This window comes from Octopus sinensis, linkage group LG3, assembly GCF_006345805.1.
Source record: "Octopus sinensis linkage group LG3, ASM634580v1, whole genome shotgun sequence".
NCBI classification, from domain to species: Eukaryota; Metazoa; Mollusca; class Cephalopoda; order Octopoda; family Octopodidae; genus Octopus; species Octopus sinensis.
Genome location: NC_042999.1, coordinates 92198178 through 92211668, shown reverse-complemented (window position 1 = coordinate 92211668; position 13491 = coordinate 92198178). Strand labels below are relative to the sequence as shown.

At 37.2% G+C, this 13491-nt stretch overlaps 1 protein-coding gene across 1 annotated transcript in view; it reads left to right on the top strand.

The window, feature by feature from the left end:
* Window positions 1-4788, top strand: part of LOC118762512 (meiosis 1 arrest protein-like) — a 168353-nt gene extending 163565 nt beyond the window's left edge. The window contains exons 12-13 of the mRNA XM_036501158.1: window positions 3500-3613; window positions 4108-4788. Coding sequence (XP_036357051.1) covers window positions 3500-3613; window positions 4108-4278 — 285 coding nt within the window. The 3' untranslated portion in view covers window positions 4279-4788. The remainder of the gene's footprint in view (window positions 1-3499; window positions 3614-4107) is intronic.
* The last annotated feature ends 8703 nt before the right edge of the window (window positions 4789-13491 follow it).

Below are 13491 nucleotides of genomic sequence, written 5' to 3'. Positions count from 1 at the left end.
ATAAATATTCCTTGTGAACTAACCAACTGACACCTGACTTCACTGCAAACTAACATGAACTTCACTTGGCTCTGAACTGTCAAGCTCACTCAGATTGTTACTATTTATACTTTACTTGGACCAGTCTATCTCTTGCAAGGGGGCATTGCAACTCTCATAACAACAAAGGTAGATTACAGAAGTAGCATATCTGTGAGCTAGTGGTTGAAGCATGCTGATGACTGAATTTTTGTCAGTTAGTTGACTGGCCTTCTTTGGGATGTGAGCATTTGTAGCAACAGCATCATACTTAAGGGTAAGCAGTATCAGGTCGTACTTGAAAGTTGTGGAGGATTAGCATCTGATCAAAGCTGAAATATTTCCTGGATCTAAAGTTGAATCCTTGCCTTTGTGGAATAGCGTTGATATAGTTATATATGTGCAATCACCATGAATCAACATCAAAGATTGTGAACTCCAGCATTTGAAACAACCTATTGCTACAGAGTGTGAAGGAGAAGATAATTTTTTTGATATGTGCAGTTGAATCTTTGTTCTGTTGACCAATGAAAGGTTAATTGAAGGATGCTCTCAAGTAATGAATACAGTGTTTGTCTCGAAAGAAGTCTTGAGGTTGTTTGTAGACAATGCCTGTATATGTAAGGTTAAGTGGGGTGATGCTTTGTATGATCTGCTTCAGAGTACATATGTTGCCAAAAGTAAGTAGTTAATAATATGTGGGTCAGAGAGCTTTTATCAGTACATACCTCAATGGTGTGGTTTAATAGGAAGTGTCTGATCAAGAAATGAGAAACATATGTAAATTATATGTAGGTGATGGACCTCTGGTGACATGGTTCTACAGAAGCCATAGTGATTATCACTAAAGAGGAGAGAGAGAAAGAGAGGGTGATAGATGGAGGCAGAGAGAGATTCAAGGTGATAAAGGAACTGTCTCCATTACTTTCAAGATATTGGAAGTGAATGTAATAAGCTGACAGGCACAGATAAGTGACTCTTTTGGGCGATGGAACACACTGAAGCATGCTTCCAAAGATTGGGATAGAGTTATTGAATGGCAAACAAAAAGCTAACTTTTGAGTGAATTGTTTAAGAATGATGGAAGAGATATGACAGGCTACAGAATTCCTGAAATTTGGTGGGGAGCTTACAGACTGTGATGCATTAAGGTATTTTTCAATTTAAAAATGTAAGTTTTCAGATATTGTATTAAAGGACATCTCCAGGAATTGTAGTAGTGTTCTTTGACTATACTTCTATAATGTAGTCACTGGTAAATTACTTGGGTGTTTTAGGCTGTGGACTTTGGTTGTATGAAAATGGAAGTAATATGACTAGAATGACTGATAATCCTTCAGAAGTGTTGGATGTGAAAGACATTTACTACCAGTAGTTAGCCTAAAACTGTTGGAACACAGACAAATCCTGACAGTTAATGATCATAAACTTCAGTAGGTGGGTATGTAGTGCAGTAAAAGAATTTGTAATATGTTGTATCTGTTTCACAGTAGCCAGCTGATCCTATGGAGGCAAAGATAATGCATGAGTAAAGATTGGGTTTAGAAGTGGGGAACAAATAAAAAGTATTTGGTGTGTTAGTGTGTCCGTCATAGATTTTGTTAGAACTTAGTATAAGGGAAACCAATGGAAGAGGAAGACATAGGCAGAAGTGGTAAAGACCGATCTCAGGAAGGAGATGACAAAAGAACAAAACAGTTATCTGGTTGTTCTTTGGAAAAGAACTTATCCAACCCATGAAAGCTTAACGAAAAAGATGATGATGACTGTGTTTCAGTGTGTTAATTGATTTCTTTTATCTTTTACTCATTTCTGTCATTGAACTGTAGCCATGCTGGGGCTTGAAGAATTTTTAGTCAATTGAATTGATACTCCTACTAATTTTTTTAAGCCTGGTACTTATTCTATCATTCTCTATCCCCATGCCATTAAGTTACAGGTCTGTAAACATACCAACACAAGTTATCAAGCAGTGGTGGGGGATAAACAGACATGTATATATATATATATATATATATATATATATATATATATATTCCTGAAATTTGGTCGAGAGCTTTACAGACTGTGTGATGCATTAAGGTATTTCTTGCTTTTAAGATGGCATTTTTGAGATATTGTACTAGTGTTAAGGGACTTCTCCAGGAATTGTAGTAGTGTTCTTCGACTATACTTGCCGCACTTGCTCTTACCTCTCCAACACAACCTTCTTCACAGGCACCTATCACCAACCTTATCACATCACCGACTCCTTCACCTGCATTTCTACCAATATCATCTACTGCATCACCTGCTCTCTCTGCCATTTTATATACATTGGGCAAATGGGACACCGCTTGGCTTACTGGTTCGCAGAACACCTCCAAGATATCCAACTCAGTAATGGCACCCTGGTCTTGCACCATTTCTGCTCTACCGGGATTAATCTTCTCTCTTTGCTCCTTTGTGCCACATGGGTTCAACTCTACTCCCCTCGCCTCCCACCCACCTCTCCTCTCTTACGCCAACCTCTACTTCTTGCCTTCACTCCTAACTTCTTTCTTCTCTTCACTCCTACCCACCTTTTCTTCTCTTCACTCCTATCCACCTTCTTCTTCCCTTCATTGTCATCCCTCCCTCGTTAGCCCACCGCACCCCTGCACATTCCAACCCCAACTTCCCTATCCTTCCCCATCCCACACCACGCCACCTCACCCCTTATACCCACACCCCACCCTTGCTTTCCCCACTCCTGCCTCCCCACCTCCAAACACCATCACACCACTACACAATACACCACCATACCACACAACACATCACATCACAACACACGACCATGCACACATCAGCACTGACCACTTCCCAGACCCACATTTCCACACCTACACCACATACACACACGCACATATCTTGATCACCAGCCCTCTTCCACATGCACATACAACTCTCTTATACACACGCATGCGCACCTTCGTTTTGGGATCACCACCACTTTATCTCCCCTTTTCCCTAGCTCTCTTGTGTGACCCTTCTGTCCGGCCTTTTCCATAATAGATCGCTAGCCACTTCACATTCTTTATTTTCTCTCCTTGTTTCTTTCTGTGTTCCTTTCTCTGGAAGAGCGTAGGCCCAAAACGTTAAAGACTTTCTCACTTCTCGAGCATTATACTAATACATATATTTGTTGTCTACACCACCTGTCTTCGTCTTCTTTTTTTTTTTTGTGAATTCTCCGTATATATATATATATATATATATATATACATATATATATATGTGAAGGGCTTCTGCAGTTTTTGTTTATGAAACCCATTCACAAGGCTTTGGTCAGTTGAAGGCTATAATAGAATACAGTTACCCAAGGTACCACACAGTGGGACTGAACCTGGAACCATTTGGTTGGGAAGCAAATTTTTTACCCCACTGCCATGCTGGCAGATTAATTTTTAAATGAAAATAATAGTGAAAATTTAATATGACACTTTTTTTTATTTCAATTTAGTTGGAATTTCTTGAGACTTATAATCCTCTTTTTGTGTCCAGTGGTCTCTACAATGCATTGATTAATTTCGTATCAAAACAGTCTCAATCTAAACAGCAAAAACAGTCAGCTAAGGTATGTATTATTAATACTAATTTCCATTTTAGCACATTAAATTTTTTGCCTGAATTGGTCAACATATTTTATTACTTGACCAAGATCAAGAAATCAGATACTTAACTATTCAAATAGTTAAATAAATGTTACACAAACAGACACATGATTCTAAGGTGGAAAAGACTTAGGAGAGATAAGTATATTCTTGATTTTAAATCTCACAGTTATAGATATTCTTTGACTTTCACTGCTCTTAAACAACACTTAATTTGGCATTTAATGAAAATTCTCGAAGGAAATATTAAAAAGGAAAAAGAAACACGTTTTATATAAAATGTTGGAATTTTCAAATAAGTTTCTGATATCATGGTATTTTAATATGATCTTGCTATAAAATAACATTGATTGTACAACTATTACACAGGCAGAAGGCAATTTATAGCTTATTCACCAAGCTGTGTAAACATTAAAAATTTATATTCTGCCATATTTGCTTTATTTATTTATTCTAGGCACCCATTACAGAAGAAACTAAGGCAAAGCAGAGATCTTTATTTCAGCCATCAAAGGAGATTTCTTTTAGCAAAAAACGTTCTTCTAAATATAAAAACCAATATAAAGAAGTCAATTCATGGGATTTTGACTTCACAGATGCATGTGATTTCATCAAATTTTCTAAATAGCTTTTGATATGATGTGTTTCCTGTTTTAGTTCTTTGCATATGCTACATGCATTCTTTTTGAGAATGAATGTTGCTACATGTGATAATATGCTAATAAGTGATTTTAATGTTGCTGATGTTACATGTCATAATATGTGATTTTTATGTTGACGTTGCATTGTATTTATTTTCATTCACCTCAATATTAGGAGTATAATAACAGAAAATGAATTATGGGTGCTAGGAGGGAAAAAATACCTGTATAAAGTGATTTATACCCTTGTTTATTACCATTATCTGTCAAGTTATTTACTGATTCACTAGTCTGTTTTACTGTAACACACATGAAAATGCACACAAATGCATTTTGTTTGTCCAAATGTCATTTTTTGCTTCATTAAAAAATGTAGTAAATACCCACAAGTTAACATTAATATATTTGTTCTCTTTGTAAATATATCAGAATGGAAATATGTATACTGTTAGTTCACATAGATATTTTAAGGAGGATTTACAATACTTTAATTTGTTTATGAGGATGAATAGTAAAATAAACCAATTTGTTTCACATTATATTGCATTACAATATATTATACTATTTTATATATCATATCATATTTGATTATATATATATATATATATATATATATGTATGTATATATGTATATATATAATATATATATATATAATATATATATATGTATGTATATATGTATATATATAATATATATATATGTATATATGTATGTATATATGTGTATATATATATATATATATATATATATATATATATATATAATATATATATTGTTATATGAATTCATACAAGTTCAAAAGTACTGTTTATAGGTATCACTATGTTATGTAATCAGTTAAAACATGATACTCTAAGTTTGAAAATCCCCAGTGAAAATTCATATTGAATTGAATAAAATCTATACTACCACTGGTTTTAAAAATCATCAGACATACTTTTACCTACTTTCAGCAATTCCGTGATGGAATTAGGCTTACTTCTGCAGAGTAAACCTGCTATATTTATAGAATTGTTGAGACCAGGTTGAGATAAATCTGAAGATTTTAAGTCAGCGGTGGTATACATTTGATTCAATATTAGAATTTTCAGAGGAGTTTATCAGAAACTCAAAGTAACATGATATAATTGATTCCATATTGTAATTATAGAATGATTTAAATTTGTTTTTAAATATTGAATGTTCCTTTTTGTAATACAAAACTACAAACAAAATAAAGAGTACTGAAGATATAGAGTTGATATATTTTAATTGAAAGTTGGCTGCTATTGTAGCCATTAATTAAATTCCCTATCTCAGAGTTTTTTTTATTTCTCAAATGGATTTCATATAAATGTTAAATATGAAAATTATTAATAAAAGTATTAAAACTGGAACAGTGTTGTTGTCAATTATATATACTTAACGTATACACAAAAGTACATACACTCACAGACACATTCATATAGACCATAAAAATACATGGATGCATGAGTCAACAAGGAAGTCTTTACATGATTGCTTGACCTGCTAGAAATAGCAACCATACCACACTGCACTATTTTAGAACAGGACACATTTCATGTGTTCCTGGGTCCACTGCACACATGAAACAGTGTGATGTTTATGGCTAGAATGCCTTCATATATTTGTGCATTTGGATTTATAAATAAGACTAAAATGGTATTCAAAACTTCTATTCAAAGTTGAAGCTTCTCTCTGTCGTTAGTTTTATTGTTCTGTTTCCTTTCTTTTCAAGCATACAGATATGCTCACTACACAAATATATGAAAATGTTAAGTCTACAGAATATTAGAGAATGATAGCTATCTCTCAATACGGTTGATGAGTTTGAGAGAAGAAGAATCATATGAAATGATGAGAAGTATCATCATCATTATCATCATCATCGTCATCATTTAACGTTCACTTTCCATGCTGGCATGGGTTGGACGGTTTGACTGGGGACTGGTGAGCCAGAGGCTGCACCAAGCTCAATCTGATCTGGCAAAGTTTCTACAGCTGGATGCCCTTCCTAACACCAACCACTCTGAGAGTGTAGTGGGTGCTTTAACGTGCCACCGGCATGAGGGCCAGTCATGCGGTTCTGGCAACGACCACATTCAAAAGGTGTTTTTATATGCTACCTGCACAGGATCCAGTCTGGCAGCACTGGCAACGACCATTCTCGAATGTTGTTTTTCATGTGCCAGTAAGGCAACACTGGCAATGATCATGCTCAAATGGTGCTTTTCATGTGTCACCGGCATGGCTCTGGAAACGATCACTCTCGGATGTGCTTTTAACATTCCAATGGCATGAGTGCCAATCAAGCAGTACTGCCATCGGCCACGTCAGCAATTTTGATTTGTTTACACATACCGCAATAGGTCTTCGCAAGCAAAGTTCATTGTCTAATGAATGAGGGGTACTCATAAGTGGGCCGGTTACACCCCACTGGATGTGCTCTCAACATTCCACTGGCACGAGTGCCAATTAGGCAGTACTGTCATCAGCCACGTCAGTGATTTTGATTTTGATTTCACTTGCCTCAATAGGTCTTCACAAGCAAAATTTATTGTCCAATGAATGAGGGGTATCGATAAGTGGGCTGGTTACACTCACTAGCATAGGCCATGAGCTATGGTCTCACTTGGCTCGTCACTTCTCCAAGCACAGCATATCTCCAAAGGTCTCGGTCACTAGTCATTGCCTTGGTAAGGCCCAGTGTTCGGAGGTTGTGCTTCACCACCTCATCCCAGGTCTTCCTGGGTCTACCTCTTCCACAGGTTCCCTTAACTGCTAGGGTGTGACACTTTTTCACACAGCTGTCCTCATTCATTCACAACACATGACCATACCAGCGCAGTTATCTCTCTTGCACACCACATCTGATGCTTCTTAAATCCAACTTTTCTCTCAGGGCGCTTACACTCTATCGTGTATGCATTCTGACATTACACATCAAGCGGAGCATACTGGCTTCATTCCTTGCAAGCTTATGCATGTCCTCAGCAGTCACAACCCATGTTTCACTGTCATGTAGCATGGCTGTTCATACACATGTGTCATACGGTCTACTTTTTACTCTGAGTGAGAGGCCCTGTCACCAGCAGAGGTAGGAATTCTCTGAACTTTCCTGAGACAATTCTTATTCTAACAGCTACACTTTCAGAGCATCCACCCTTGCTACTAACTTGATCTCCGAGGTAATGGAAGCTATCAACTATTCCTAGTTTTTCTCCCTGGAATGTGACAGAAGCTGTTCTCTGCACATTTTCAGTGTTTATAGCACCTGAGTATTTGCCACATAAAAAAAAACTATCTTCCCCCTTTGATATTGCTGCACCTCTTATGTGTCCATAGCTTACACTAGGTACATTTTATGGAGTTTCTACCTATGCCTTTTCTACAGATCGAGCAGGGCCATCTACATGAAGGGATTTGTGGTTTGTCTGCCTTTCTACTTATTAAGACTTTGGTTTTAGCTAGGTTGACTCTAAGGCCCTTCGATTCTAATCCTTGCTTCCGCACCTGAAACTTTTCCTCTAGTTCTGGTAGGGACTCAGCAATTAGAGCAAGTTCATCAGCATAGAGGAGCTCCCAGGGGCACCCTGTCTTGAATTCCTCTGTAATTGCATGGAGGACTATGATGAATAAGAAGGGGCTGAGGACTGATCCTTGGTGGACCCCTACCCCTAACTGGAATTCTTCACTGTATCCATTGCTAAACCTCACCTTACTGACTGCATCCCTGTACATGGCTTGCACAGCTCTCACTAACCATTCATCTATCCCTAGTTTTCTCATTGACCACTAGATAAAGTATTGGGGGACCCTGTCAAAGGCTTTCTCCATGTCAACGAAAGCCAGATACAGAGGTTTATCTTTGGCTAGGTATATCTCTTACAGCTGTCTTACCAGAAATATAACATCAGTGGTGCTTTTCCTTGGCACGAACCCAAACTGCATCTCATCTAAACTGATTCTCTTCCTAATTAGTTGGGCTATGACCCTCTCCGTGACCTTCATTACCTGATCCAACAACTTGATCCCTCTGTAATTATTTGTATCTAAAGCGTCACCTTTACCTTTGTAGCAGTTGACTTGTGCTGCTACACCAGTCATTGGGTATGACTCCTTCATGTCTCAGCTGGTTTAATATATGGGTGACTAGGCTATAGCCAACACTGCCAGATATTTTGAGCATCTCTGTGGTGATTCCTGATGGGCCAGAAACTTTCCGTCTTCATACCCTTAATTGCTTTATCTACCAAGGTACTGTCAATTCGTCTAGCTGATCCCTCTCTTGGGTCAACATCCGGCAGACTCTCTTTCTCCCATTCATTCTCTTTAGTGAGCAACCTTTCATAATGGTGTCTCCAAACCTCTCTCTTTGCAGCCTTGTTTAATGCAAGTGAACCATCATCCATGCGAACACATTTCTCTCCTACGACATCACGGTTCTCTCTCACACACTGTCTTGCAACACAAAACACCTCAAGTCTTTGGTCCTCATGGTGCAGAACGTTAGCAAATTTTTTTCTTATCTGCTTCCTCTCTGGCTAAATAAACCTGTCTCCTAGCTGCCCTTCTGGAAGTCTGATACAATTCCCTTCTAACACTGTTCTTCAAGTCCTTCCAAGCCTGTTTCTTTTCCTTAATATCCCTGTCAACAACATTGTTCCACCACCATGATACCTTGGGCTGAGAGGGAACTTTGCACCATCCACAGATCTGCTCAGTGGCCCTCTGCAGGTTGTCGCGTAGAAAGCTCAAGTTGTCTTCCACATCATGTGATGCTATATCCTCCTCTATTTTTTTAAAGGCTTCCAGTAATACACCTCTAAATCTCTATCCATTCGCAGGATCTTGAAGCTTCCAGACCCTTCTCCTCAATGCTGGTTGTCTTCTGGGCATCCATTTAGCCCTAATACTGAAGTTGGTAACTACTAGTCTATGTTGTGGGGTACATTCTTTGCCTGGGAAGGTTTTGGCGTTTATAAGCAGCCATCTTTCCCTTTTTCTGGTGAGGATGTAGTCAATTTGGCTAGTGTGTCTGCCAGAACAGTAGATGACTAGGCAGGTTTTCGCATTGCAGAACTCCAGCAGCCTGGTTCCCTCCTTATTGTGTGAACCAAAACTATAGCTTCCATGTACACCATTGAAGCCCCCTGCATGTTGTCCAACATGTCCATTGAAGTTGCCAGCCACAAAGGGAAGGTCCCTGTCATTTGTCAATGAGGTAGTCTGCAAGAGGATGTCATAAAATCGGTCTTTCTGTCCATCAGGTAGCCCTGGCTGAGAAGCATAGGCTGAGATAATGGTTGCTAACCCATGATGTAACACTAATCTTAGGTATTCTATCACATACTCTGACTACCTCGATTACCTTATCAACCCATTTCTCTGCAAGAAGTATACCCACGCCCCTAACCTCATCAGTGTTCCCTGCCCAGAAAATCTTGTACCTGTGTTCTTTGCTTGTGAGGAACCTAGCGAAACCTCCTCTCCACCTTACTTCTTGGAGGCAGCACAAATCTACACGTCTCTGTTCAAGCATCTCAACAATCTCACCAGAACTACCTTTCAGTGTGCTCACGTTGAGTGTGCCAACTCTTAGGGTGTGGGAGGTGTGAACCCATGAGACCGTGGGATGGGGGACAGCAGCATCATGTACCTGAAAAGAAAGCTTGCATTTAGCAGAATTCATAAACAAACAATAGCCTTCAACCTGCATGTACTACACCATCATGTTTATGCACTATATGATCACTACCTTACATAGGTGATAAACCCTAAGTAAGGGTGGGGATGGTGTTAAGCCTTTAGAAATGTTTATGAGAGACAACCAAAGGATGGCAGAGGATAGGGACTTCTGGTACAGGTGCTTGGGGTGGGAGGGCAGGCATACCACAAGATAGCAAAAGCAAACAAGAGCATGTTCTGGATGCATATTCTTTTGGAGGAGTTATTAAAATGCAATTTGAAACATGATTCAACATCTTGAGGGTAAGACTTATGTATTATAATTTTACATCACATTTTCCATACTTGCATGGATTGAGGATATATGTGTTTGGGTGTATAGAGAGTAGAAAAATAGTTAAAGCTGTAAAGTTTATTTTTTTCAAAGCGCAGAAATCAATTTGTCACAACTTTGAATATCTTGTGTGTGTGTGTCAGTATGTTTTTGTGTGTGTGTGTGTGCCTGTGCATGCATGCGTGTGCATGTGTGTGTGTTGATCAAGGTATATTGGATTATAGATCCATTTCTGATGATCTTACCTGTTGGTTTCACACAAGTTATTAGTTTGTCAGATTACTTAAGACTACACTCATCAGAAAAAAAATAGTGATCGTTGTCATCCCAGTTTTTGGTGCTATAAAACTAAACAAAGCCATCAAATAAGAGATGGAATTCTATTAATGATTGTGTTTCTTATACCAAAAGTCTGAGTGAGTTGTGACTGCCAGTAAAGTGTTTATCCATTAAGCTAAGAAGGATCTTACACGAACTTTTACATTTTGGGTGAAGAAGTGTGTTAATGTAAATGAACCAACACCAGTTGTGCAGCTTAGGGGAAACCACAGTGATACATATATGCACATGCATATGTATACACATACACATATATACATACAAACATGCATATAATTGTATCTTATTTTTAAACAAGGATACATTTGTTAAGATATTTCATACTTTACAAGATTATTTACGTATATTTATTAATTTATCTAATTAATTATTTTATTATTGTTGTTATCTTTAACCTGAAGAGTGGCTATATTTATACTGAAGTGATTTTACTACTACTACTATTATTTTGACTATTATCATTTCTTAAATATAGGCCACGAAATACGTATCAATTTTGTACCAAATATATACATTTTATTTAATATTTTGCACATTATTTAATCATCGTTATATATTTTATCTTATATTTAACCTTTCTATAATACGTAATTTTTCTATATGGTATAATTTAATTTTTCATTATTGAATTGATGAAAGGTGTTTTTTTTTTTCTAATTTATATATATATATATATATTATATTTTGTGAAATTTGATTTAGTATTTCTAAATTGAATTTTTCCCTGTAAGTTTGGAAAAATATTCCCTCATATTATTATTATTGAGTTAGAGAGCAGTTCATGCCATCAAAGTGACACTGGGGTAAAATATACGAAGCCCAGTATACCCATCATGACGACCCGTCTGATAAGGGTACACCAGGCACATGCATCACAACCATATGTGCGCGACATGGTGATCTCATATGAAGATAAACAGCACATGACCTTGCAGGTGGCGCCCAGTTAGAATATTCTTCTGGTCGAGTAACCCATCCCGCTCAAAAGGTCCTTGAATAAGGGTTGTTTAAGGATGTTGAACGAAACACCTATGTTTCCAGAGGTGAATTATTCAAACTCCATAGAATCCCTCTCAACACATGGCTATGATGCTCCCCCACTACTTCCGCTCGTGATCAGAGATGCACATATTGTCAGCCACTAAGGGACATGCTCAACTGGTTAAGGTCAAACAACTGACAAGCAAACCTGTGGTATTGAGCAGAATATTTGCTGTAGCCCATCTTTTATACCAAGACAAAACAATGTACATGATAACATTTCCAATCAGTTAAAATCAGAAGCCATGAGAGCCACTGCTTGGTACTGCATCAGGGCATTTATTATTATTATCATTATATATATAAGAAGAAATTGAAATGACAAAGGACTAAACAATTCATTGTGTCATGAACTAAAGCTTATTGTTTATTCCTTTGTCATCTCAATTTCTTATTACTGCTCTGAACTCAACTAAACTTCATTCTGAAGCATATGTATATTGAGTTCTACACCGGGTTTTTAGTATCACAATGCTTAAGCAAAATATGGATATATATATATAGGAGAGTATTGTAGTTTGCTTGAAGCATTATGTATTGCTTGTAGAGGATAAAAAATTTTGAATGGTACAACAATGCACTGCAAACAATGGGCTATATACCTGTGGTAATTTAGTCATCCATAGTCTGATAATATTTCGGAATAAAATTCCTTCTTCAGATATTCTTAGATGGAGTCGCTGCTAAAATCGGTTTTCCAAAAGAAAAGCAGTTGGAAAACCGATTATAGCAGCGACTCCATCTAAGTATATCTGAAGAAAGAATTTTATTCCGAAATATTATCAGACTATGGATGACTAAATTACAACAGATATATAGCCCATTGTATTATAGGATATATATATATATATATATATATATATATAACTGTATGAATAAAAGGGTTATAACAAGTTTTGGCCAGCAATTGTATAATTTTCTTAAAGATGCATACATGTACATGTATGTATATGTATACACACGCACACACACACACACACACACACACACACATGCACTCATACACAGCTTGTGAGACTGGACCTGAAATCACATGGTTGCTAAGTAAACTTCTTAGTCAATCATTCATGCTTGCACTTTTAACAAAGACAATTGAGAACCTCTGGAGTATACATTGCTATACTGATATGGTTCAATAAAACCAAAACATACGCATAGGTGTTCCTTTTGTCTGTAGACTTAATTTTGTGATATCAATTCTTAAATTCTTGAAACTATGTCTCGCTCTCTCTCATTCTTGAGAGTTGCTAACATTACCTATGGGATTTTTATTTTGCTTTTCACCTAAGAGGAAAATTTTCATGTATGTCATTCAGTACATCACACACACACACACACACACACCACACACACACACACACATGCACTCATACACAGCTTGTGAGACTGGACCTGAAATCACATGGTTGCTAAGTAAACTTCTTAGTCAATCATTCATGCTTGCACTTTTAACAAAGACAATTGAGAACCTCTGGAGTATACATTGCTATACTGATATGGTTCAATAAAACCAAAACATACGCATAGGTGTTCCTTTTGTCTGTAGACTTAATTTTGTGATATCAATTCTTAAATTCTTGAAACTATGTCTCTCTCTCTCTCATTCTTGAGAGTTGCTAACATTACCTATGGGATTTTTATTTTGCTTTTCACCTAAGAGGAAAATTTTCATGTATGTCATTCAGTACATCACACACACACACACACACACACACACACATACACAGAGTACACAGAAACAAACATGCATATGCACAGCACAATAAACAAACACCATATAAACACACACATACACTT